The 18,360-nt window shown below is 36.0% G+C and overlaps 1 protein-coding gene across 9 annotated transcripts in view; it reads left to right on the top strand.

Moving 5' to 3' along the window:
* Positions 1 to 18,360, top strand: part of RYR2 (ryanodine receptor 2) — a 422,851-nt gene that overhangs the window by 184,308 nt on the left and 220,183 nt on the right. For all 9 annotated transcript variants that reach the window (XM_074580040.1, XM_074580034.1, XM_074580039.1 and 6 more), the window contains 4 exons: positions 852 to 951; positions 2,674 to 2,770; positions 10,764 to 10,838; positions 14,195 to 14,351. In XM_074580040.1, the coding sequence (XP_074436141.1) occupies positions 852 to 951; positions 2,674 to 2,770; positions 10,764 to 10,838; positions 14,195 to 14,351 (429 nt within the window). The remainder of the gene's footprint in view (positions 1 to 851; positions 952 to 2,673; positions 2,771 to 10,763; positions 10,839 to 14,194; positions 14,352 to 18,360) is intronic.

Raw genomic sequence — 18,360 nt, 5'->3', positions numbered from 1 at the left:
AATCTTACGTAAGATTATGTTGTTTAGCACTAACAGTGTATCAGTGGAACTGACTGACAGTGAGGGACAAAGGATTTTGCATGGATGCAATATATAATGTGCCTTGAGATTAGAATTTCTGAGACAATAATGTCGCTGAACTAGTTGTAACACACGCACACTCATGAAGAATTCTGAGATGAGAAAGCATCTGTGGCACTCACTGTAAAGACCTGCAACATTGGCAGAAGATAAGGAGTGACACAGTGAAAGAAGAGCATCCATTGAATGCTTAGGCAGGAAGTGAGTCTTTCAGGGAAAGTTCGTTTCAGATTTGCTTGGGTCATGAAAACTTGGTTCAAGAATATATTTTGGGAACTCTCGTAAGCGTCTTACAAAATCAATTACTTGATTACTTGATTTCTTTGATTTGATGTCAGTTTTAGGAAGCCAGTGGCTCACAAGAAATGATGAAGTGGTGAGTTGCACTTGAAATACACATTAATGTCACATCCCAATATTCAACCTTTGTGGAAAATCCCATTGCATATAGAAGGAAGAACACCATGTAAGACCCCTGCAGCATTTAATAATCAGTTCTTCAGAGTGTTTGCTATGGTCTAAGACTCCAAACAGCTGACCGTTCTGTGCCATTGACATATGTCTCTTTGAGGCACATATGCTGTTATTGTTCTAACTTTATTTCTAATGTCCCTTGAAGAGTACCCAGTTCTGACTTTGTGTTTACTTATACAGTCAATAGGAACAATTTATGCATGAAAAACCAAGAGAATGTTTGATACTATTATTGTATACTGTAATGAGATTTCTAATTAACCCCAAATAAAAGCGCCTCTCTTTCCTCGTTTTAGCATCTGTCTTATGGCAATGGTAGCTTACATGTCGATGCAGCCTTCCAGCAAACGCTCTGGAGTGTAGCACCAATCAGTTCAGGAAGTGAAGTGGCCCAAGGTAAGATTGACTCAACTTTAATTATTGAAAGACTGATTGTAAATGAAATACCTGAAAAATCAAATTATTCTGCCAAGTGTGGGAGTGGGTTTCTCTTATGTAAACATTCATTCCAGTAAATAAACACACAAATGTTCTGAAAACAGAGGGGAAGTTATACTGAAAGTGACGCTGAGAGTTTTCTATGTAATTTTTTTTCTAAATACTGAACAGCTCGTTCAAATCTCATTTTGCTAAAGATATTACATTCATAGATTTTTTTTTAAAAAGGCTTTTGGTCCAGGTTCAAAATACTGTCTCAGATTATTCTGATATATGCAGTCATGGATACATGTTCCTGAGACTGAGTAAAAAATGGGCAAGAGGACTGGAAGCAGGATGTGAAATCCTAGGAGTTAAGAATGGTTTTGTGGGAAGCGTATGGTTGGGAAGAAAAACAAAAGGAGGGGAAAGACAGAAAGAGACAGGCTATAACAATTTTCAAATGTATTTATTTTATTTAGGAATTAGGAAGGGGTTTTTTAATGCAACCTCTGACATGAAAGGACTGAATTTATGCCATACTGGTTCCACAGAGAAGAAAAAAACAGTCGTCTTTTCTGAAAAGTCTGTCACGATGTAAAGCTTAATGATTTCTAGTTTCCTACAGAGTAATTGTTTTGAGTAGGTATTGTAAAAGAACCTTAAGAAGGTTAAAGCTACACGTCCTTTCTTTCTTACTCCCTTCTTTTTATCTGGCATATTTTAAAACATGGTTGTGGAATGCTCTTGCAGCTTTGCTAATTTGGATTTCAGGGACAGCATTGCCAACACTTCCTTTCTGTATATGCACTGTGATTTTTAGACTATGAAAATCATTCTGTATATTCAGATTCTCTGACATGGTTTCTAGACCAATCTGTTATTAAAAAGAATGCTCGTGTGTTGCTTAGCGGTGTCCTAAGCTTTACGGAGAAAACCTTTCTGTTGATGGGAGGAGAAAGCCCTCTCCTCTCTGCGATGTCCTGACTCTTCAAATATTGTGATGCTACATGCATGCTCTGTGCCTTAGTTTGTGAACATGCATAGCTGTAGCTGTACACTGCACAGCCAAGTGTTTGGCTTTGAACCTGCATGTGCAGTCGTAGTGTGGGCAGTATAGGAGTTTCCCTTTGAAGGCCAAATAAATCGTGTTTGTGGGTGGGGAATCTTAAGTCAAGGAGAGCTTTGAGTGGATGTTCCAGAAGTTTTTTCTCACAGAAAACTTTCAAAGACACCAAAAAGGATTTTAAAGTTAAATAAATAAATAAATGCATACATTTTTATTCTGTTAGTATATAAACTGGAATCCTTAACTTAAACCCAAAAGTCAGTAGGTAAAATGGAAGTCTCTCCCATTTTTTCTGTTGTGATCTGGGAAGGAAGTACTTGCTTCCTTGTTTCCCTTGGATCAGTCTTTTTCTGAGTTGCACTAACTCTGTAGATTACCCTGTCTGTGGCTCTTTCTCCTGATCCACCCTTTCCTACTTGCTGACTTGGAGCTTTTTTCACTTGGCAATGTTCAGCTGGCTCCTCGGGGTAAGAGATATCTTCTCCTTCTTCTGAGTCTCTTTTACAAGTAACATAAAATACCAACAGAAAAAAAATGAAATAAAACTGATAGTATTTATTACAGTTTGAACTATAGTTTTACAAGTTGCTGCGTTCAGATAACGGCACTTGATTTTTCTCCCTTTATTCAAGGATATCTGATAGGAGGGGATGTTCTCAGATTATTGCATGGTCACATGGACGAATGTTTGACAGTCCCTTCGGGTGAACATGGAGAAGAACAAAGAAGGTAGGTTTCCAGCTTACAATAAAATAATAATGAATGTTGCTGAATCAATATTAAGTGTTACTGATAGTACAGATTTTTGAAGGATATTGTGATGAAAAGCATTACTCATAGGAAGGAATATTGTTGAGATGAACTTTTGACATGACCCTCTTGCATTTTCTTTTTGGTATTGTTCAAGTCTGATTTCACTTACCACAGGTGTAAAAGCAGTAGTGATTTTTGATAACTTACTGTCATCTTTACTGACTTAAAAACACCGTGAATGAAATGCATTGGTTTCTTTATTGCTGTTTTTTTCTGTAATCACAAAAAATTCCTCAGGACAGGGTATGTTAAGATTACTGCCCAGTCCTTCAAGACTGCTGATCTGGGTATTGATCTCAGGTGTACCTGTCACGGTAATCTAGAAATTAATTTATGGTTGTTTTCTTGACTAAAGGAATTCTAGAATGGAAGTAGAAGAGTGATGACAGCTTGGTATGCATCTCTCTGTTAACTAACAAATCCAAATGGTGAGAAGACTGGCACTGAAAGTGGCATGTCTCAGTAGAGTGATTACATGGGTGAATCAAAGTCCTATTTATTTCTAATAAAATATACCCTAAGCTTCTTTTCAGTAGGGCAGTGTCATATGATTTATTCCTACCTTCAGCCTGAAGATTACTAAATGATAATGTTGATTTTGGAATAGTTCGTTTGATGCAGCATATTGGGTAGCTTCATTTCCATGACAAAGAAAGTGCTATTCATTCATTTCCAAATGAGTTTTCTTGGTTTGCAAATGGAAACGTATTTTTATTCTGTTTTATTCTTATTTGTAAAGATAAGAGCAAGACACTGGAAACTCTAATAGAATATAGTGAGAGTCTTCTATGAATTTTAAAATATCAATGAGAAAAACTTCAGAGTTTTCTTATACAGCTGCTAACAGACCTTTTCTGTTTCGGGCTCTCATTTTTAAACAAGGGAATAGTTTTTTTAACACAGAAGATATTTCAAAATGCTGAGACTTAAAATGTAATCAGTTCATGTTTTAATTTTAGTTACTATGTGACAGATCCACTGGACACAGCTTGGAGTTTATTGCTGAAAGTGATGAAAAGCTGATAAATAAATAGGATCCTATAGTGTTTGCTCTTACTTCAGTTTAAATCCTGCAAAGTTACTTTTAAAAACTCTAGTTGCAGTGTAATTGCAGATTTATATGATGATCGTGCACTTCAGTAATGAGCTTTAACGCTTAATAACACATTAAAATCTGTCTCTCTTCAACATGACTAACATTATGTATAAACTGCAATAAAGGCCAGCGAAGTTGCAAGTTAAGTAAAAAATTCATTTGATCTGCTTGTGATTTACACAATGCATCCTTGTGTCCCATAACACAGGAAGAACAGGCTTCATTTCTTAAGCTGCAGACCACTGCCGTAAACAGACCAGATTGCTGTTATTCTTTCTGCAGTGTCTACCTTTTCCCCTATCCATCCAGTACCCCAAAAGAAGCAGAGGTGCTAGACAACAAACAGTACCTATATCTTTGTCTTTATTACTGATAGCAGTACTGAGAAATATTGCTTCTCAGTGCTTCATAAAAAACAGATTTGATCTACTGAATTTTTCTTGTTGTTCAGGAACTTTCTTTAATAAAGAAACAGAATACAAATAAGTTTAATTTTTTTCATATTCTCCTTTTCTGAAGTTCTTCTATTACTTTTCTGATTTTTAAAAATTATTTTTACTTATAAACTTGGGATATAGTCTATGATTAATTTTATGAAGTTAGATATAATTGCTCTGTGCCTCACACTTTCTCTGCTTAAATTATTAATAAATTCAGTTGTTGCTTAAAACCTTTATATTTCTATGTCCAATTAGGACTCTTGCATATTCAAAATAATATCTAAAAGGATAAGTTGTGACTGCTTTCAGTTTTCAATATGTATGCATACCTTATTTTAATGGGTGGTATTTAACTGCTGATAGAATTATATTAAAAAATATGTGTAAATTTGGCAGGTTGAAAATTGTAAAATAAATTATTTTATCTTTTATTTAAATTCCGTAACTTTTGCACATAAGGCATGATAAAGTGTGATATATTTGGAATATAATAATTCCACATTATTCTTTCATTGGCTTTTGAAATAGTCTGGTGATAGATTATTGTGGTTGTGCTTGATTTGTTTTGTTCCAGTACATGCCTGAAGAGCAGCTCTGCTCTGCAGAATGGCAGCATAAAGGAACGCTGAGAAGTTCCATCTCTGTTGTGACTCACTAATTCCTCTATCTCATTGTTATTTTTCTGCAAAGGCCTCCTCTTTATGCCTTCTCAAATAAATAAAAGATCAGACAGTCCTAAAATAACAGTTTTATTTTATAATGTCACCTGCTATCTAATCCTGGAAATGAATAAATTGTTTTGATGCGAAGGATCCTCCTAGGCAGTTTCTAAAAGTAACTGCTGTTTTTCTCTATTCTTAGAGCATTGATACAGTTACATAAATTTGAGTATAAAAGTGTTTCAAACATTGCCAGAAATACAAAATAAAACACATAGTTCTCAAGATGTTTATACTCTTGTGAAACAGCATTTAGCACAGAGGAGGTCTACGATACAGTGTCAGTGCAGATACTGTATTCATGATTACAGTACCTAACAAAGCTTCCCCGGAGGCGAGGTCATCCAAACCTGCACTGGAAAAGGCCTAGTACAGTGGCAGAAATAGTCATAGAAACAGCGTATTAAAAGTGTCTCACATTTTTTTTCTGAATGTGTACTGTGTTCTCTTGCTTAATTGTTGAGCTTGTGTGTCCCTCCATGTGCTCCTGAAATTGTGCTACGGTGACCACTAGAAGGTAGGGTGGAATTGTATTTTTGGAAGAGGGACTTTGCTATTGAGTGGTGAGATGTAATTGCACAATGAGCACTGGGAAAAGAGCAATGTTCAGGACCAGCTTTTGACACAGGCAAAGCAGGTATTTGCCCAAGGTGAGAGGCTGGTTAGGAGGATAGTGGTGTTCCCTCCCTCCAGGAATCAAGATCCAGGAAGCTCCTTTGGCCTGCACTGGGTAGCCCTAGTGATGTTTCTTGCATGTGCAGTCCACCCTGTGTTGTCTTCTCAGTGCTTGGCCATGGCCCCTCGGTTCTGGAAAGAGGGGGAGCTGTCATGGAGCTGCAGGCTGCTAGAGCAGAGGCTGCTCCCTTGCCTCCTCCCTCCTGCAGGCAGTGGTGGTGTGCTGTCTCAGCAGTATGAACCTTCTGCCCTGCCAGCAGCAGGTGCAGGCATGTGGCAGGGTAATAAGCACAGAGGCAAAGTGCCTGGGCTACATATTGCCCAGGCTGTTGTGTCTTGGTGCATTGAAATTCCCAGTGAAGATGGTGCCTGGAAGAACCGGTTTGCTGCTGCTTTCCAGCTGAATTTGGTCAAAATTGGTGAGAAATCTTGAGTAATCTCTGATAATGCTGCCTTTTATATAGTGATACTTGGCTCTTGACGTAACACCAGTGAGACGTTGTTCAAAGATTACATCTCTGAACTATAAATAGTTTAAGACAACTTTGAGTATTTGTGTAATAGGACTGATTTAAACAGATTCTTGCAGTAGTAACTCAAGAAAAATAGTAAAATAGGATTTTATTGCCTGAACTACTCCCCCCCCCCCCCGCCACCCCCCCCCCCCCCCCCAAAAAAAAAAATCTAGCTGGAATCAGATTTTCCTCCTGTTTCATACTTGAGAAATTTGTTAATAATTTTTCATACTTCTTTTTTTGGGTGGAGTGTTGTATACAATTATCCAGCAGATGATTTAAATCACTGTTTATATTACAGGTACCTTAAAATGGTCTTTGCTTTCATTTGGCATTTTTCCCTGTTGAAATTGTGACACACTTTTTTTTTTTTTTTAAACCCTTATTTGGTAATTATAGTATTGAGTACTCACTTGTGAATGTATAATATCAGAGGAATGAATAAACTAATAATGGTGAAAGGTGCTGTTTAGGGCAGGTATACATTGAAACTGAAATTGTTTACCATTGTTTCATTCTTAATTAAATTTTTTTGCAAGAAGTGTTCATAATAAATTCAGGTTGTGCAGCAGAGATTTTAAAAGTTTTGCAATAAGCAAGCAGATTTTTTTTTCCCCATCACAACTGAGTTGTCAACAGCCCCCCTTTTTTTACTGTTCAGTTAAGAGGAATTATTTCACATTTTTGACATTGTTGTATTTACATGTATCATTTTTATTTTCCTGTAAAATTGTCAGCCAGTTTTAACACAGTGCTTTGCATGACTGCAAAGTTTTTGATTACTTTGCAGTTTTGAGTTTGTTGTTTTTTTTTTTTTTAACTTAAAAGTCCCCCAAAATTAATGGCAAATAGCAGCGGAAGTATGTAATCAAAATTATTTGTTGGTCTGTTTTTTTTTTTTTTTAAATTGGGTTGTGGTACTTGCTCTTTATCATACCCCAATCATTCCTATTCTTTTAGAACTTAAAGTCCACACTGAAGCAGTGCTGTGAGTATTCATAGTTCACAGCGTAGGAGGGGGCCACAAATGTTCCCGTTGCAACTCATTTGGATTTTGATTTGCAGTATGTACTTTAAAGTGATGACTGCAGTGCAATTTTGGACCCTTAAGAGATACATTGTTACAGAAAGAAATTACCTGTGAGAGGGAGCAAAGTGCTTCTGGCTTTTGCAAAGTATCCTTTGAGGTGGAACAGACTCCAAGTTATCAAACCATCCAATCAGAATAGGCCTTCAGGAGGGAATGTATATGTCTAGCCTCATTTCCAGAAGCAGTTTTGTCACTTCTGCCTTCAAGAGTTTCTTTGGGTTAAACATATTACATTACGGCCTTTGTAAATTATACTGAATGTTTTGTGTTAGTCTCAGAAATGAATAGACAGGGTTGTAAAGGGATGAAAGTCAAAATCAACATGACTTAGCCAATCCCAGCTCCTTTTTATTTTCCTTTCCATGCTATTCTCTTCAGAAAGGTAAAATACACTCTTTGATATGGTCTTAGGAGCTATTGAGGTCTGTAGTACGCCGGAAAGGCCGCGTGAAGGATAATTTGTAACGGAGAGGTGAATTCGGAACGTTTTCACCCAGCGGGGTGATTGCGCTGTCCGTGGTGCTGCAGTGACAGCCCCGGCGCTGTCAGGCAAACGGGGCGGCCAGTTCCGGCTCTAGTGACTGTTTGTATTAAGGGGAATTAAATAGATGACGGCATAGTCAAGTAAATAATAATGTTTTAAATTTAACTTACAGTCATAGGTCAGACCAAAAATTACTTCATTACACCAACTAATTAACTAGATTAAAGTTTATAGTAAGGATGAACTGAAAATTCTCAAAGGTTCTGAATTCCTTATGGATATTTTCATTTGAAACAAAGGTGTTTAATATTCTTATTCCATAAATGTAGACTATGCAAATAAAATGCTTTGGAAAGAATAGAAAAAAATGTCAGGAATTAGTGTTACGGGTATGGCTCAGAAGGTATAAGGTAACCCGAGCTTTCTAGGGGAAGACTATAACTCATTGTATCCCCTGTTGCCCTCTCTTTCTGCTGTTATTTTTAATTTCCTCACGCATTTACATTATTTATATTTTCATAATAATTCATAGTAATTCACAGCTTTTCTCTACTGTTTGGCAAGAAATGTGCATCTTCTGTGCACTTCATAACTTGAAATTTTATTTTTTCCATCCTGTCAATGTAAATCTGTAGTAAATCTTTGATAAAGAATTTTTCTGGGTTATTCACATGTCATTAAAAGCAATGTTCCATTTGACCTAGTAATATCAGTATCTGCTATGGCTTACCAGTGTCAGTTTCAGGAAGCATTAAAATGTTATGAAATATGCTTTCTTTTCATCACTAAAACAGTTGTCGAGAGTATGTAAAAAGATGAGGTGCATCCTATAAAATAATGTTTTTATTTAGAGCAGGTTGTAAGGAAGTTCGTCTGAGCAATCTCAGAGCAGTTTACTACATCTATTTTAATGAAACGAGTTAAAAATCAACTTTGGATTTCTTAGAATAAAGAAGTATGAGACGGTCTAAGTTATGAATTTATTCAGCTGCTGTGGGGCAACGGTTAGTATACATGCTGTTATGGTAAAGACAAAGTGACTTGCCCTTCAATGAATAAGAGATATCTTTTATTCAAAGCCACCTTTTCCTTACCATCTTTTCTGTAGAGAAGACAATATCTAGATAAAGATACAAGAGCTTACACCCTGTTCTAGTGCTTTGTGCCAACTTGGTTGTTTGTAGCATGTATCTTCTTTCCTGCCCATACAAAGTCTTGCTGCTCTTCACCCCTCTCCTGGTTTGAGGGCCCAAACCACAACAGCCCAAATCTCTGGGCTTCTCTTTTTTTACCTTCCTGGTAGGGACCCTTGATCCCTAGCTCTCCAGTCCCCAGCTCTTTTTGAGTCCCCCTCCAGACTGCTGTCACTTATACTTTTGCTGAGCCTTTACTGTTGACTTTTATCCCTCAAGTACAAGAAATCTAAATGCATTTTTGTCAGTGAGGTTCGTATTGAAATAAACCAGGATCTAATCAGAATGTTTCAACTTTAAAAAAAACAAACAAACCCACAAAAAACAACAACAACTGCTCCCCCCAAAGTCTGCAAACAAACACCCTACACCCAACCATCTCCTTCAATACTGGGTTTTCCTCTGTGCTAATAAGCATTCAGTCCCTGTATATTATATCCACAGGAGGACTTTGGAAGTTAAAGCCTAGTAAGTACTAGGTACCTGATTCCAAATTGTGGTCCCCAAAAAATTGCTTCTAACAAACAATGCAAAATGCCTACAATTTCGATATTAGTATTCCCTGAAGTTATGCCTCTGGCTATTTTTGGCAGTGCCTGGTCTTGGCTGAAGATCACAACATTTAGTGAATCCATAAGCTCTTCCAGGATCCATAAAACTATGCCATTCTTTGGCAGTGGTCCCTGACAAGCTTGATCTAATAAGCATAGTGACAGCACTCCTTTGCATAAGTGATTCCTTTATTCATTTTCACAAAGGAAAGTTTTTAAAATCTGGCAATGTCTTAGGGCAGAAATAAAGGTGCGGGCACGAAGCAGTCCAAAGAACGTCTGCCTACATCTAGAGTGGCAGTGCTTAAAAGTCACCGTGTTCCTCGGTGTTTACTTTGTTGATAAGCCAGTTTGCCTACTCGGGGCTTTTGGTGATGATAAATCTAAACCATTTTGTGGATCCAGTACAGGTCACTTATCTGTGTGTAGAAAAATGGAGAAAAAAGAACCCAACCATTTTTAGGCTTAATTGACTTTTTTCAGAAGCACTTAGATTGCTGGACATGTGCAGGAGCTAGATGGCTCATTACATATTAAAATTTGGAAATAGGAAGCTGTTAACATCTGAGATGTGTGAAGACTGTATTGGCGTGGTTGTGAAACTTCAGGTGCTATGACAATAAAACACAGTGCCAAATAAATGAATTTTAATAATTCAATGTAATAAGTTGCATGGTTATTTTAATAGTACGAGCTATGAGAAAAGGCTGCCTTTTATGTGAGATGTATGCAGTGATCACAGATCTTTATTATCATTTGATATTTGTTTTTTTATTGTAATCTAGAAATATTGTAGTTATCAGGCTATTGATTTTTTTTTTTTTTTAAATTCCCCCCCTCCCCCGGCCCCGGATTCTCTATCACTAAAACACTAAGAAAGTTATCTAAGCGAACACTGTATAAATCTTGTTGTTATGAATATCACAATAATGGATACTAATGACAATTAAAACAAAATTTGAGTAACAAAGTCTGAAGGTTTAATTGATAAGAGCTGGTTTTGAATCTGGTAACCTATGAATCTGACAGTTGAGGTAATTGTTTTGTCAGTCTGAAAGTGAGAGATGCAGTTAAATGAGCAAACAAATATGGTGACTTTTTCCAACAGAGCCGAGCATTTAGTCTGTGCCTTTGCTTGGTTTTCAGGACTGTCCATTATGAAGGTGGTGCTGTGTCAATTCACGCTCGTTCCCTTTGGCGACTAGAGACTCTAAGAGTTGCGTAAGTAAAATCTCGCCCAGAAAAGGAAGTCCATTTGGTGGGGCATTTCTTATATAGTAAGAGTGTTCCTATAAAATCAGTTTGATAACTGTAAAACAAAACTGATAATACTAAAATAGTCTTCAAAAAGTGCTCTATATCACTTTCATGAAAAATTAAACAACTTCCTGTAGCAAGTGTGTGTTAACACAGATGCTGTGCGTGTTCTGATTATTTTTTTTGCAGTTGTTATAGCCGTTAGTGAATTCCCAATTTACATTTTTAACACATATACATGACATAATCAGAACTGCTTTCCTTAAAAATAATAATTCATGTGTGCCACCCCCTTACTTGTTTAAGCCATTTGTAAGTCTCGAAAGGCAAAAATTTACAGAAAAAAGGCTACCTTGCGTTGTTGGAAGTGTTGGAATGATAGTAAGGAATTGTGCCTTGTTTGTTAAAGTAATTGCGCTGCAAAATTGCACTTAAATTGTATTACAATATGTGCCTGTGATTAAATTTCTAGTGACTAATAAATGATTGCTTTTTAGATATTAAATCAGGGCAGCTTAGGGAAAGGTTACACTCTAATGATGCTGTTTCCTGTGTGTGCATTTTATTTAATAGGATGATGTTAAATGTCACTGGTAGGGCAGTGAGATTTTTACTTTAGACTGAAATTGACCTTGCAAGTGCTTAAGTGACAAAAATGAAACTGTGAAAGGATCTCTGGCTTTTTATTTTCCTCATTGCATGCTTACCAAATAAGCATTGGTACTGGACCAATGTGTGGATTTGAGAAATTACATGTTTCTCTTTTGGCTGTCATATATCTCACTTTGACAGGCATTGTATACAAACTTTAGAGGTGTAAACATTTGAACATACATGACTGAGAGAAATTGTGAGAATTATCAAAACAAATAAGCGAGAGTAGTGGTAATCTTTCTTTTTAAGGAACGTGACTTACCAGGAAAAAAAACCCCAAATAAAATCCCAAGAATAACACTCTCTCCTGCAAGTCCTTCACCTCCCTGTTTTCCTGTATGATATTCTAATAGCTGTATACATTCATTGCTGAATTGCAGGCACATTACTATTCATGCAGATGCTTCAGTTTGTAACTTAGTATATGCATGCCTGAAGTCCTCCATCACTTCTAGTCCTTCGCAGAATGACTGCAGATATAATATTTATTCTGTTAATTTTATATGATTCTGAAGGAATCATTGTTTCTGAATTGTCCTCATTAGTGGAGAACTCTCTTAAAAATTGCACATGTAAACTGCCTCTTGGGATGCCCTGCCATGGGACGCCAGATACTATTGTCCAGCGTTGCTTTCTTTCCCAAAAGGTGACAGGGATCATATTCTCACATTGCAGAAAAGAATTTTTAGTAGTAGTCAGAAATAGTTTCACAAGATACTTTCTGCTCAAAAGTGTCTCACTTTTCTTGTAAGTGCGCCTGAATTGTCCTTTTTCCTGTCCCACAGGCATGAATTAGGGGCATGGCTCGGTTGCATTACACTTATTATTTTCTTTTTCTTATGGTCCATAGCTATTTGGTCCAAGAGAAAATTGAATCAGACTAGAGAAAAGGCAGCTCCCCAGCATGGCCCATAATATGAAAGGTGCAGAGCTGATGTGTTTTCCCAGACCCAGCAATACAATAGCTGAGATTCATGACCTGACATTTTCCTTAATTGAGAAGCAGAAGTTGTGCTAGAACACTGGTACTTAGGCGTGCTTTTGTGGAGTATACTGATTTTGCTGCGTAGAAGACAGAAAAAAAAGAAATGCATTTCTCAGATATAAATGTTCCACATTCCTTTCCTCCCCAAAGTCCTCTCCCCTCAACTTAGACAGAAGAGACTATTTAGTTTACAAAAGGAAATAGTTGAGAGGAAAGCCTCTTAATTCTTTTGGCTTTTTTAAAACCAATAACTAAAAAGGTTTAGAAGTTTAATTAGTGAAGTGTTACAAAACAGAAGCCAGGAATTGCTCTTGCGTTTTGAAAACTCCTGCACTTTAAAAATGCCTGCCAAATCACTTTTGCATACTTTGCATACAGTACAGTCAACTCTTAAGAAGACATGTTTAAACAAATGGATATTTGTATTTAATAGGTAAGTGCTTTAATCTGCTATATGTATGTGTCAGGGAAAATGAAAATGACTTAAACCTGTGTAAGTGCTAACTTAAGGGATTTTCAGACTAGTACATGAATATAAACAAAACACATGCATAGCAGCTTTTTGTGTTTTTAAATGCTGTACCTGGGATTAGTTTAAATGCAAGTAAGATGATGCAGTAATACAAAATTCTGAAATAAGACTAAGCTTATAATCAGGTTAAGTTCATAACGATGCGTTTGTATATTTCATTGATATTATGTGGATGTTTGTTGATAATTTTAAGCTATTTCAAGCCACAGTAAGCATAGAGAATTACTAGTATTTGTGGAAACATACTAGAACCTTGGCAGTGTGTCATAACTCCATTATGATGGGCATTTTGCAAACACAAAATAAATATATGATTTCCTCTCCAAAAAGCAATCTGCAAATGCATCCGAAGTGTAAACCTTTGAAGATATAAGACTGAAGAAAGTTTTGTGAAGATGCAGGAAAACATCCTAGCTGTGGCAGTTGTCCAATCTAAGGAATATTTGAGAAGCCTCCTGAAAAGGCTTTGTGAAATGCATCCTCCTTAGTAACCCCTACACAAATTTATCTTGAGGAGTTAATAAGGAAGAAAAGAGCTGACTTTTCAGTTTAAGGCAAAAAGTTAGAAACCTGCAACCTCTATTTCAACTTGAGGAGTTCTTGGGGAACTTAGAAAATCTTTGCCTTTCTTACTTCATTTCCTCCTATAGAATATGAGGAATCTGGGCAAGTCTTTGCTTAATAATTTTTAAAATTTATTTTTGGAGGATTGTTTTATTTAGGTACTTTGTTCTTTGCATGCTATTTAATGTGTGCCTAAAGTGTGCTTACTACTGAAAGGAGAGGGCTCTGGGAGAGTGAACAAACCCGTCTGCTGGTAGATGAAATGCTGGAGAGGGAACTGGCAGATCTAAGCTCTTTGTGCACAGCATAAGCCTCCTTTTCCGTAGGCGATCTGTATCTTCTCTCAAAAGGAATTCAGTCTGAACCAAGGCAGCCTCTGCAAAGGAAGAGGTTAAGATTATTTATTAGAATGGTTTTATGGGAGATAACAACAAAGTAGCTATTCTTTTGCTGATAATCCAACATTTAGAATTTTATCCTTTTACTGACTAGTTGGCAATGTGATGTACTTTAAAATATTTTTGACAGTAGTTAAAATCTATATTTTGTTTTAAAAAAACAAACGTTTCCTATGAACTTTCTTAGGTGGAGTGGCAGCCACATTAGATGGGGACAGCCATTCAGACTAAGACATATAACAACAGGAAAATATTTAAGTCTCCTGGATGACAAGAGTCTTCTTCTTACAGACAAAGAGAAAGCGGATGTAAAATCTACAGCATTCTGTTTTCGGTCTTCCAAGGTATGGAATCAGTGCAGCATTTATATAAACTAGTAGTAATTCCAATCTCTTCAGTAAGCAAGAATTAAATATTCCCTACTGCATGAATTATCAGAGCCTTATGCCTTTTGATTGATTAAAAAAACCCAAACCTCAGCATAATTAATATCTAGAAAGCTTCTCTTATCATACTTTCTTTGGGAAATGCTGCCTGGCTGTTTGTTTGTGGGCTGGTTGTTTGGGTCTTTTGTTGTTTTTTTTTTTTGTTTGTTTGTTTGTGGGTTTTTTGTTTTTTTTTTTTTTTTTTTTTTTACTTTTGTTTGTTTGTGTTTTCCTGGTGAACTTCCCCGGTACTTCACTGCAGATCTGTTGCCTGACAGGAAAAATTTAGAGTGTTGTGGGTAATTTAAATCAAATGGGAAAATCAGGATTTCTTTCATCAGATATTTTACTGTAGTCTAATTTAAAGTTACCATAGTTTGAATTTTCATTTGAAACCTTCGGTAAGCATTTACTGTTTAAAATAATACTATGATAAATTCTTTAATATCCTTTGATTTCTCTTACCTTTTCACCTACAGCATGATGTTCCTGAAAATTTTCCATAATGTTGTTTTTTTTTTTTTAAAAAAAATCTTCTGAAATATAGAATAATAATAATAAACAGAATTATTCAATAACCTCTCTGTAGCATTTACCTTATATATTGTTAATTATTTGTCTGCTTGGCAAGATAAGAAATTAATATATACCTGAATGCAGGTATACAAACTCTTACACTCTGATAACAAAGACTTGTTCAGGTAATGGTTTTGAGACCTAGACAATGTATTTTGTTAAACCAGTTAGAAAATCCATAGAAATACTTAAATATTTTAAGACAATGCAATACAACTATATTGAGGAATTCCTGTTTCAGTTACTGTAGATCTCAACAGCTGTTCTGCTTTGAAGCAAGAGGAATAAAGTAACTCATTCACTGCTTCTCAAGATGGAGTCTTCAGCGAGGGTTACTCTGAAAAGAGTGCAATATACTGCACTGTACTGTTACATGGATTATTTAGTCAAAAAAATACTTGAAGGCAAGAATTTTTAGCAGTGCAGAGAGTATTTTTTTGCTGATACAGAGAAGGAGGTTCGTCTCTGTTTTCTAAGTAGCATATGCACATGTGTTTTGGAGATTAGACAATGTTGAATTTGAAGTTTCTTCATTGTTTTTTTTTTTCAACCTGAATTTTGAAGTCTTATTTGGAAGTATTTTGAGGATTTATATTTTGAAACGGTTTTGTTCTACCACATCGAAAATAAACAGTTACATTTTTTTGATTTAGTTGTTGTTAAGTTACCAAACCTATTCTATGCTGAGCAGGGACATGTTATGGTAATCAATTCTCAAAGTAACATGACAGTATTTTAAGAAGGGTCTATAAGCTAGTCAGGACGTGGCAGATATTATGTTACTCATATTTAAATATGGATTTTCAAAGAAATTGGAAATTTGGAAAATCATATTTGATGTTCAATTTGTGGATATCAATGCTCATTTTAACAAAAGACTTATTTGGAAGGAACTATGGAGATGCCACAGGGGAGGAGTAAATGCTTTGCTCTTCATTGCTGAGGATGAATCCAGTCTCCTGCTTAGGACTTCTTAAAGGACTGTAATGTTTTACTTCATTAGGATACAGACATTAAAAATTTTTAGGTGCCTTCCCTCTCTGGAAAAGAGCATTAATTAAATATTTTAAAATTATAACAGTCCTAGAAAAGCTTCTGTAGAGAAGATAAGCAGCTTTAGGGGTCTCTTTTACTTCGAGCATGTATGGACAAACCATCCAACCTTTCACTTTTGTTGTTGCATGTAGTTAGCCCAAAATAATTACTCCTGGATAAGAGGCAGCACCTAATCTTCTCTGTTGAATACAGAGTGCAATACCTGAATATGTTAATAGTTGGGAGTATGTCAAATGGCTGGATCTTTCTTATATCAATTAAAGTCATTTTTTTGCCATAGTCTTAATTCTTCCTTCCACTACCTGAAAAGTAGTAGAAGGGAAAATTATGAAGATCTCACTAGTTGTGCTATAGATAAGATAGATCTAAGTAGGCAAAACCAGATATGGGGGAAGAATACCCTTATTTGCAGTGTTAAAGACTCAGTTGCTTCAGGATGCATAGATGACAATTTCAGTTTCCAAATGAGAAGCAGCTTTCATGTTTGCAGAGAAAATATTGAAAATGTATCCCCCTGTAAATCTGAAGACTCAGATACAAATGTAAATGCTACACACATGTGTTTGCTTTTCACCCACCCCCCCCCCACCCCCACCCCCCCCCCCCAAACCAAAACATTCTGGTATGGAAATTTAAAAATTAGATCAGAATCTTCTTACATGTTAAAATTCTTTTAATATCAGCAAAATAAAGAAATGTGAAAGCTTAAAAACATCACAAGCCAAACAGCACTCAGAAGGCATGGGTATTCTGAAGAGCTAACAGTCTTTTCATTATTTGTTTTTCTGGGAATTGGGCTTTATCCTCTGGTTATTATATATTGCCCTAATAATTATCATTAAATGAGAATTATATTAGTTTTTCAGGCAATTCAGAAAATCCTTATTTCTCTATTGTAATCTCACTTTGCTAAGCACAGGATGTCCACAGATACCTACAATTTATTCCCCAAACAAAGCTCTTTTTATAGACTTGAGTTTGTAGTGATTAAATTCTCTGGATCTTTTTTTCGCTCTTGCATTTGCTAAATATTGATTCTTTTTGATAAAAAGCATGAGCTTAATATCGCTTTTTTACTGAAATAAGGTAATTTTGCTAATTTAGAAAAGTTTATACATTCAGCACAAAGTCTGCTTTTCCTGTCCCCAGTCCTTTCCAGTGGAAATACATAAATTTTAATCAAATTTTATGGCTTGTATTTTTATATCTTCACCTGTTTCTTAATAAAATTTCATAGGAAATGTACTAATGTCAGATGAAAAAGCAGTCATGAATTACCTTCTTCCAGTCAATGAGATCTGCTAGAATATGAGTCCTGAAAGTGTGCCACAGAAGGGATAGGTTGGGTCAGATGACAAGAGATAAAATTGAAAGGACAAGCCTTAATCATGGGAATCCATTTCAGAATGTTATAAGGAATTAAACAGAAACATTAAAGTGAAATAACATAATTAAGGTGAGTTTTCACAGAATAATTTTTTTCAACGTTAAGATAAAATGATTTAAAATTATTTTTTCCATTTATCCCGCAACAAATGTGGGAAGATTGTCTGTTTGTAAACAGCCAATCATGTTCATGATGGTTCATGATGTTCATGAACTGTTCATAAAGAGCACATTCTTCTGAGGAAAATCTGGCGTATTGTTCAATAAACTTGTTTGTTTCCAATGCGTTCTTGTTGCTTTGCATTACTGAGGTAGCTTATAAGTTGTTGCAAAAAACAGCTGTTTCGGTTTGTTCAAGTGTAGTGAATGAAGATTTTTGATCTTTATTTAGAAACAACTGATGGTCTGAGAATGGGCCTAGACTGCAAATAAAGCCGAAGCTTTTATTTGTAAATATGCTGTAGGAAGAATTAGCAGATGGTTATGTAGTGACAGGTTATGGTAAGAGTGTAGTGGGCTGGAAACTTGCATCGCATAATGTCTATACCGATATGCAATTATTAAATGGTGACATGGTGATTTCTGCTGTTTCTCAGGTCCTGATTTTCACTGATGAACTATTTTAGAGTAGATAATGAGACTGATTCATTTGATGTTTCTCAGCTACCTGCTGTTTGTTGGCATGAATCCAGTACTCCGTTCAAACCTTTCCCTTTATAAACAATTTGTGGTTCTTGTTTACTCCCCAAAAAAGCTCAATGTCTTGAAGCTCCCAAGTGAATGCTGTGATGCCTGCTGCGCCCACACCATCCCCTACCTTTCCATTTCTCTCCTATATTTAATCCAAACCATGACATACTGTATGCTCTCCTGGCTGCTATGTTTATTTTGCAGGAAAGAGCTCAACTGA

This window comes from Larus michahellis, chromosome 3 (genome assembly GCF_964199755.1).
Source record: "Larus michahellis chromosome 3, bLarMic1.1, whole genome shotgun sequence".
Taxonomy (NCBI): domain Eukaryota; kingdom Metazoa; phylum Chordata; class Aves; order Charadriiformes; family Laridae; genus Larus; species Larus michahellis.
This window is presented reverse-complemented; position numbering and strand designations above follow the sequence as displayed.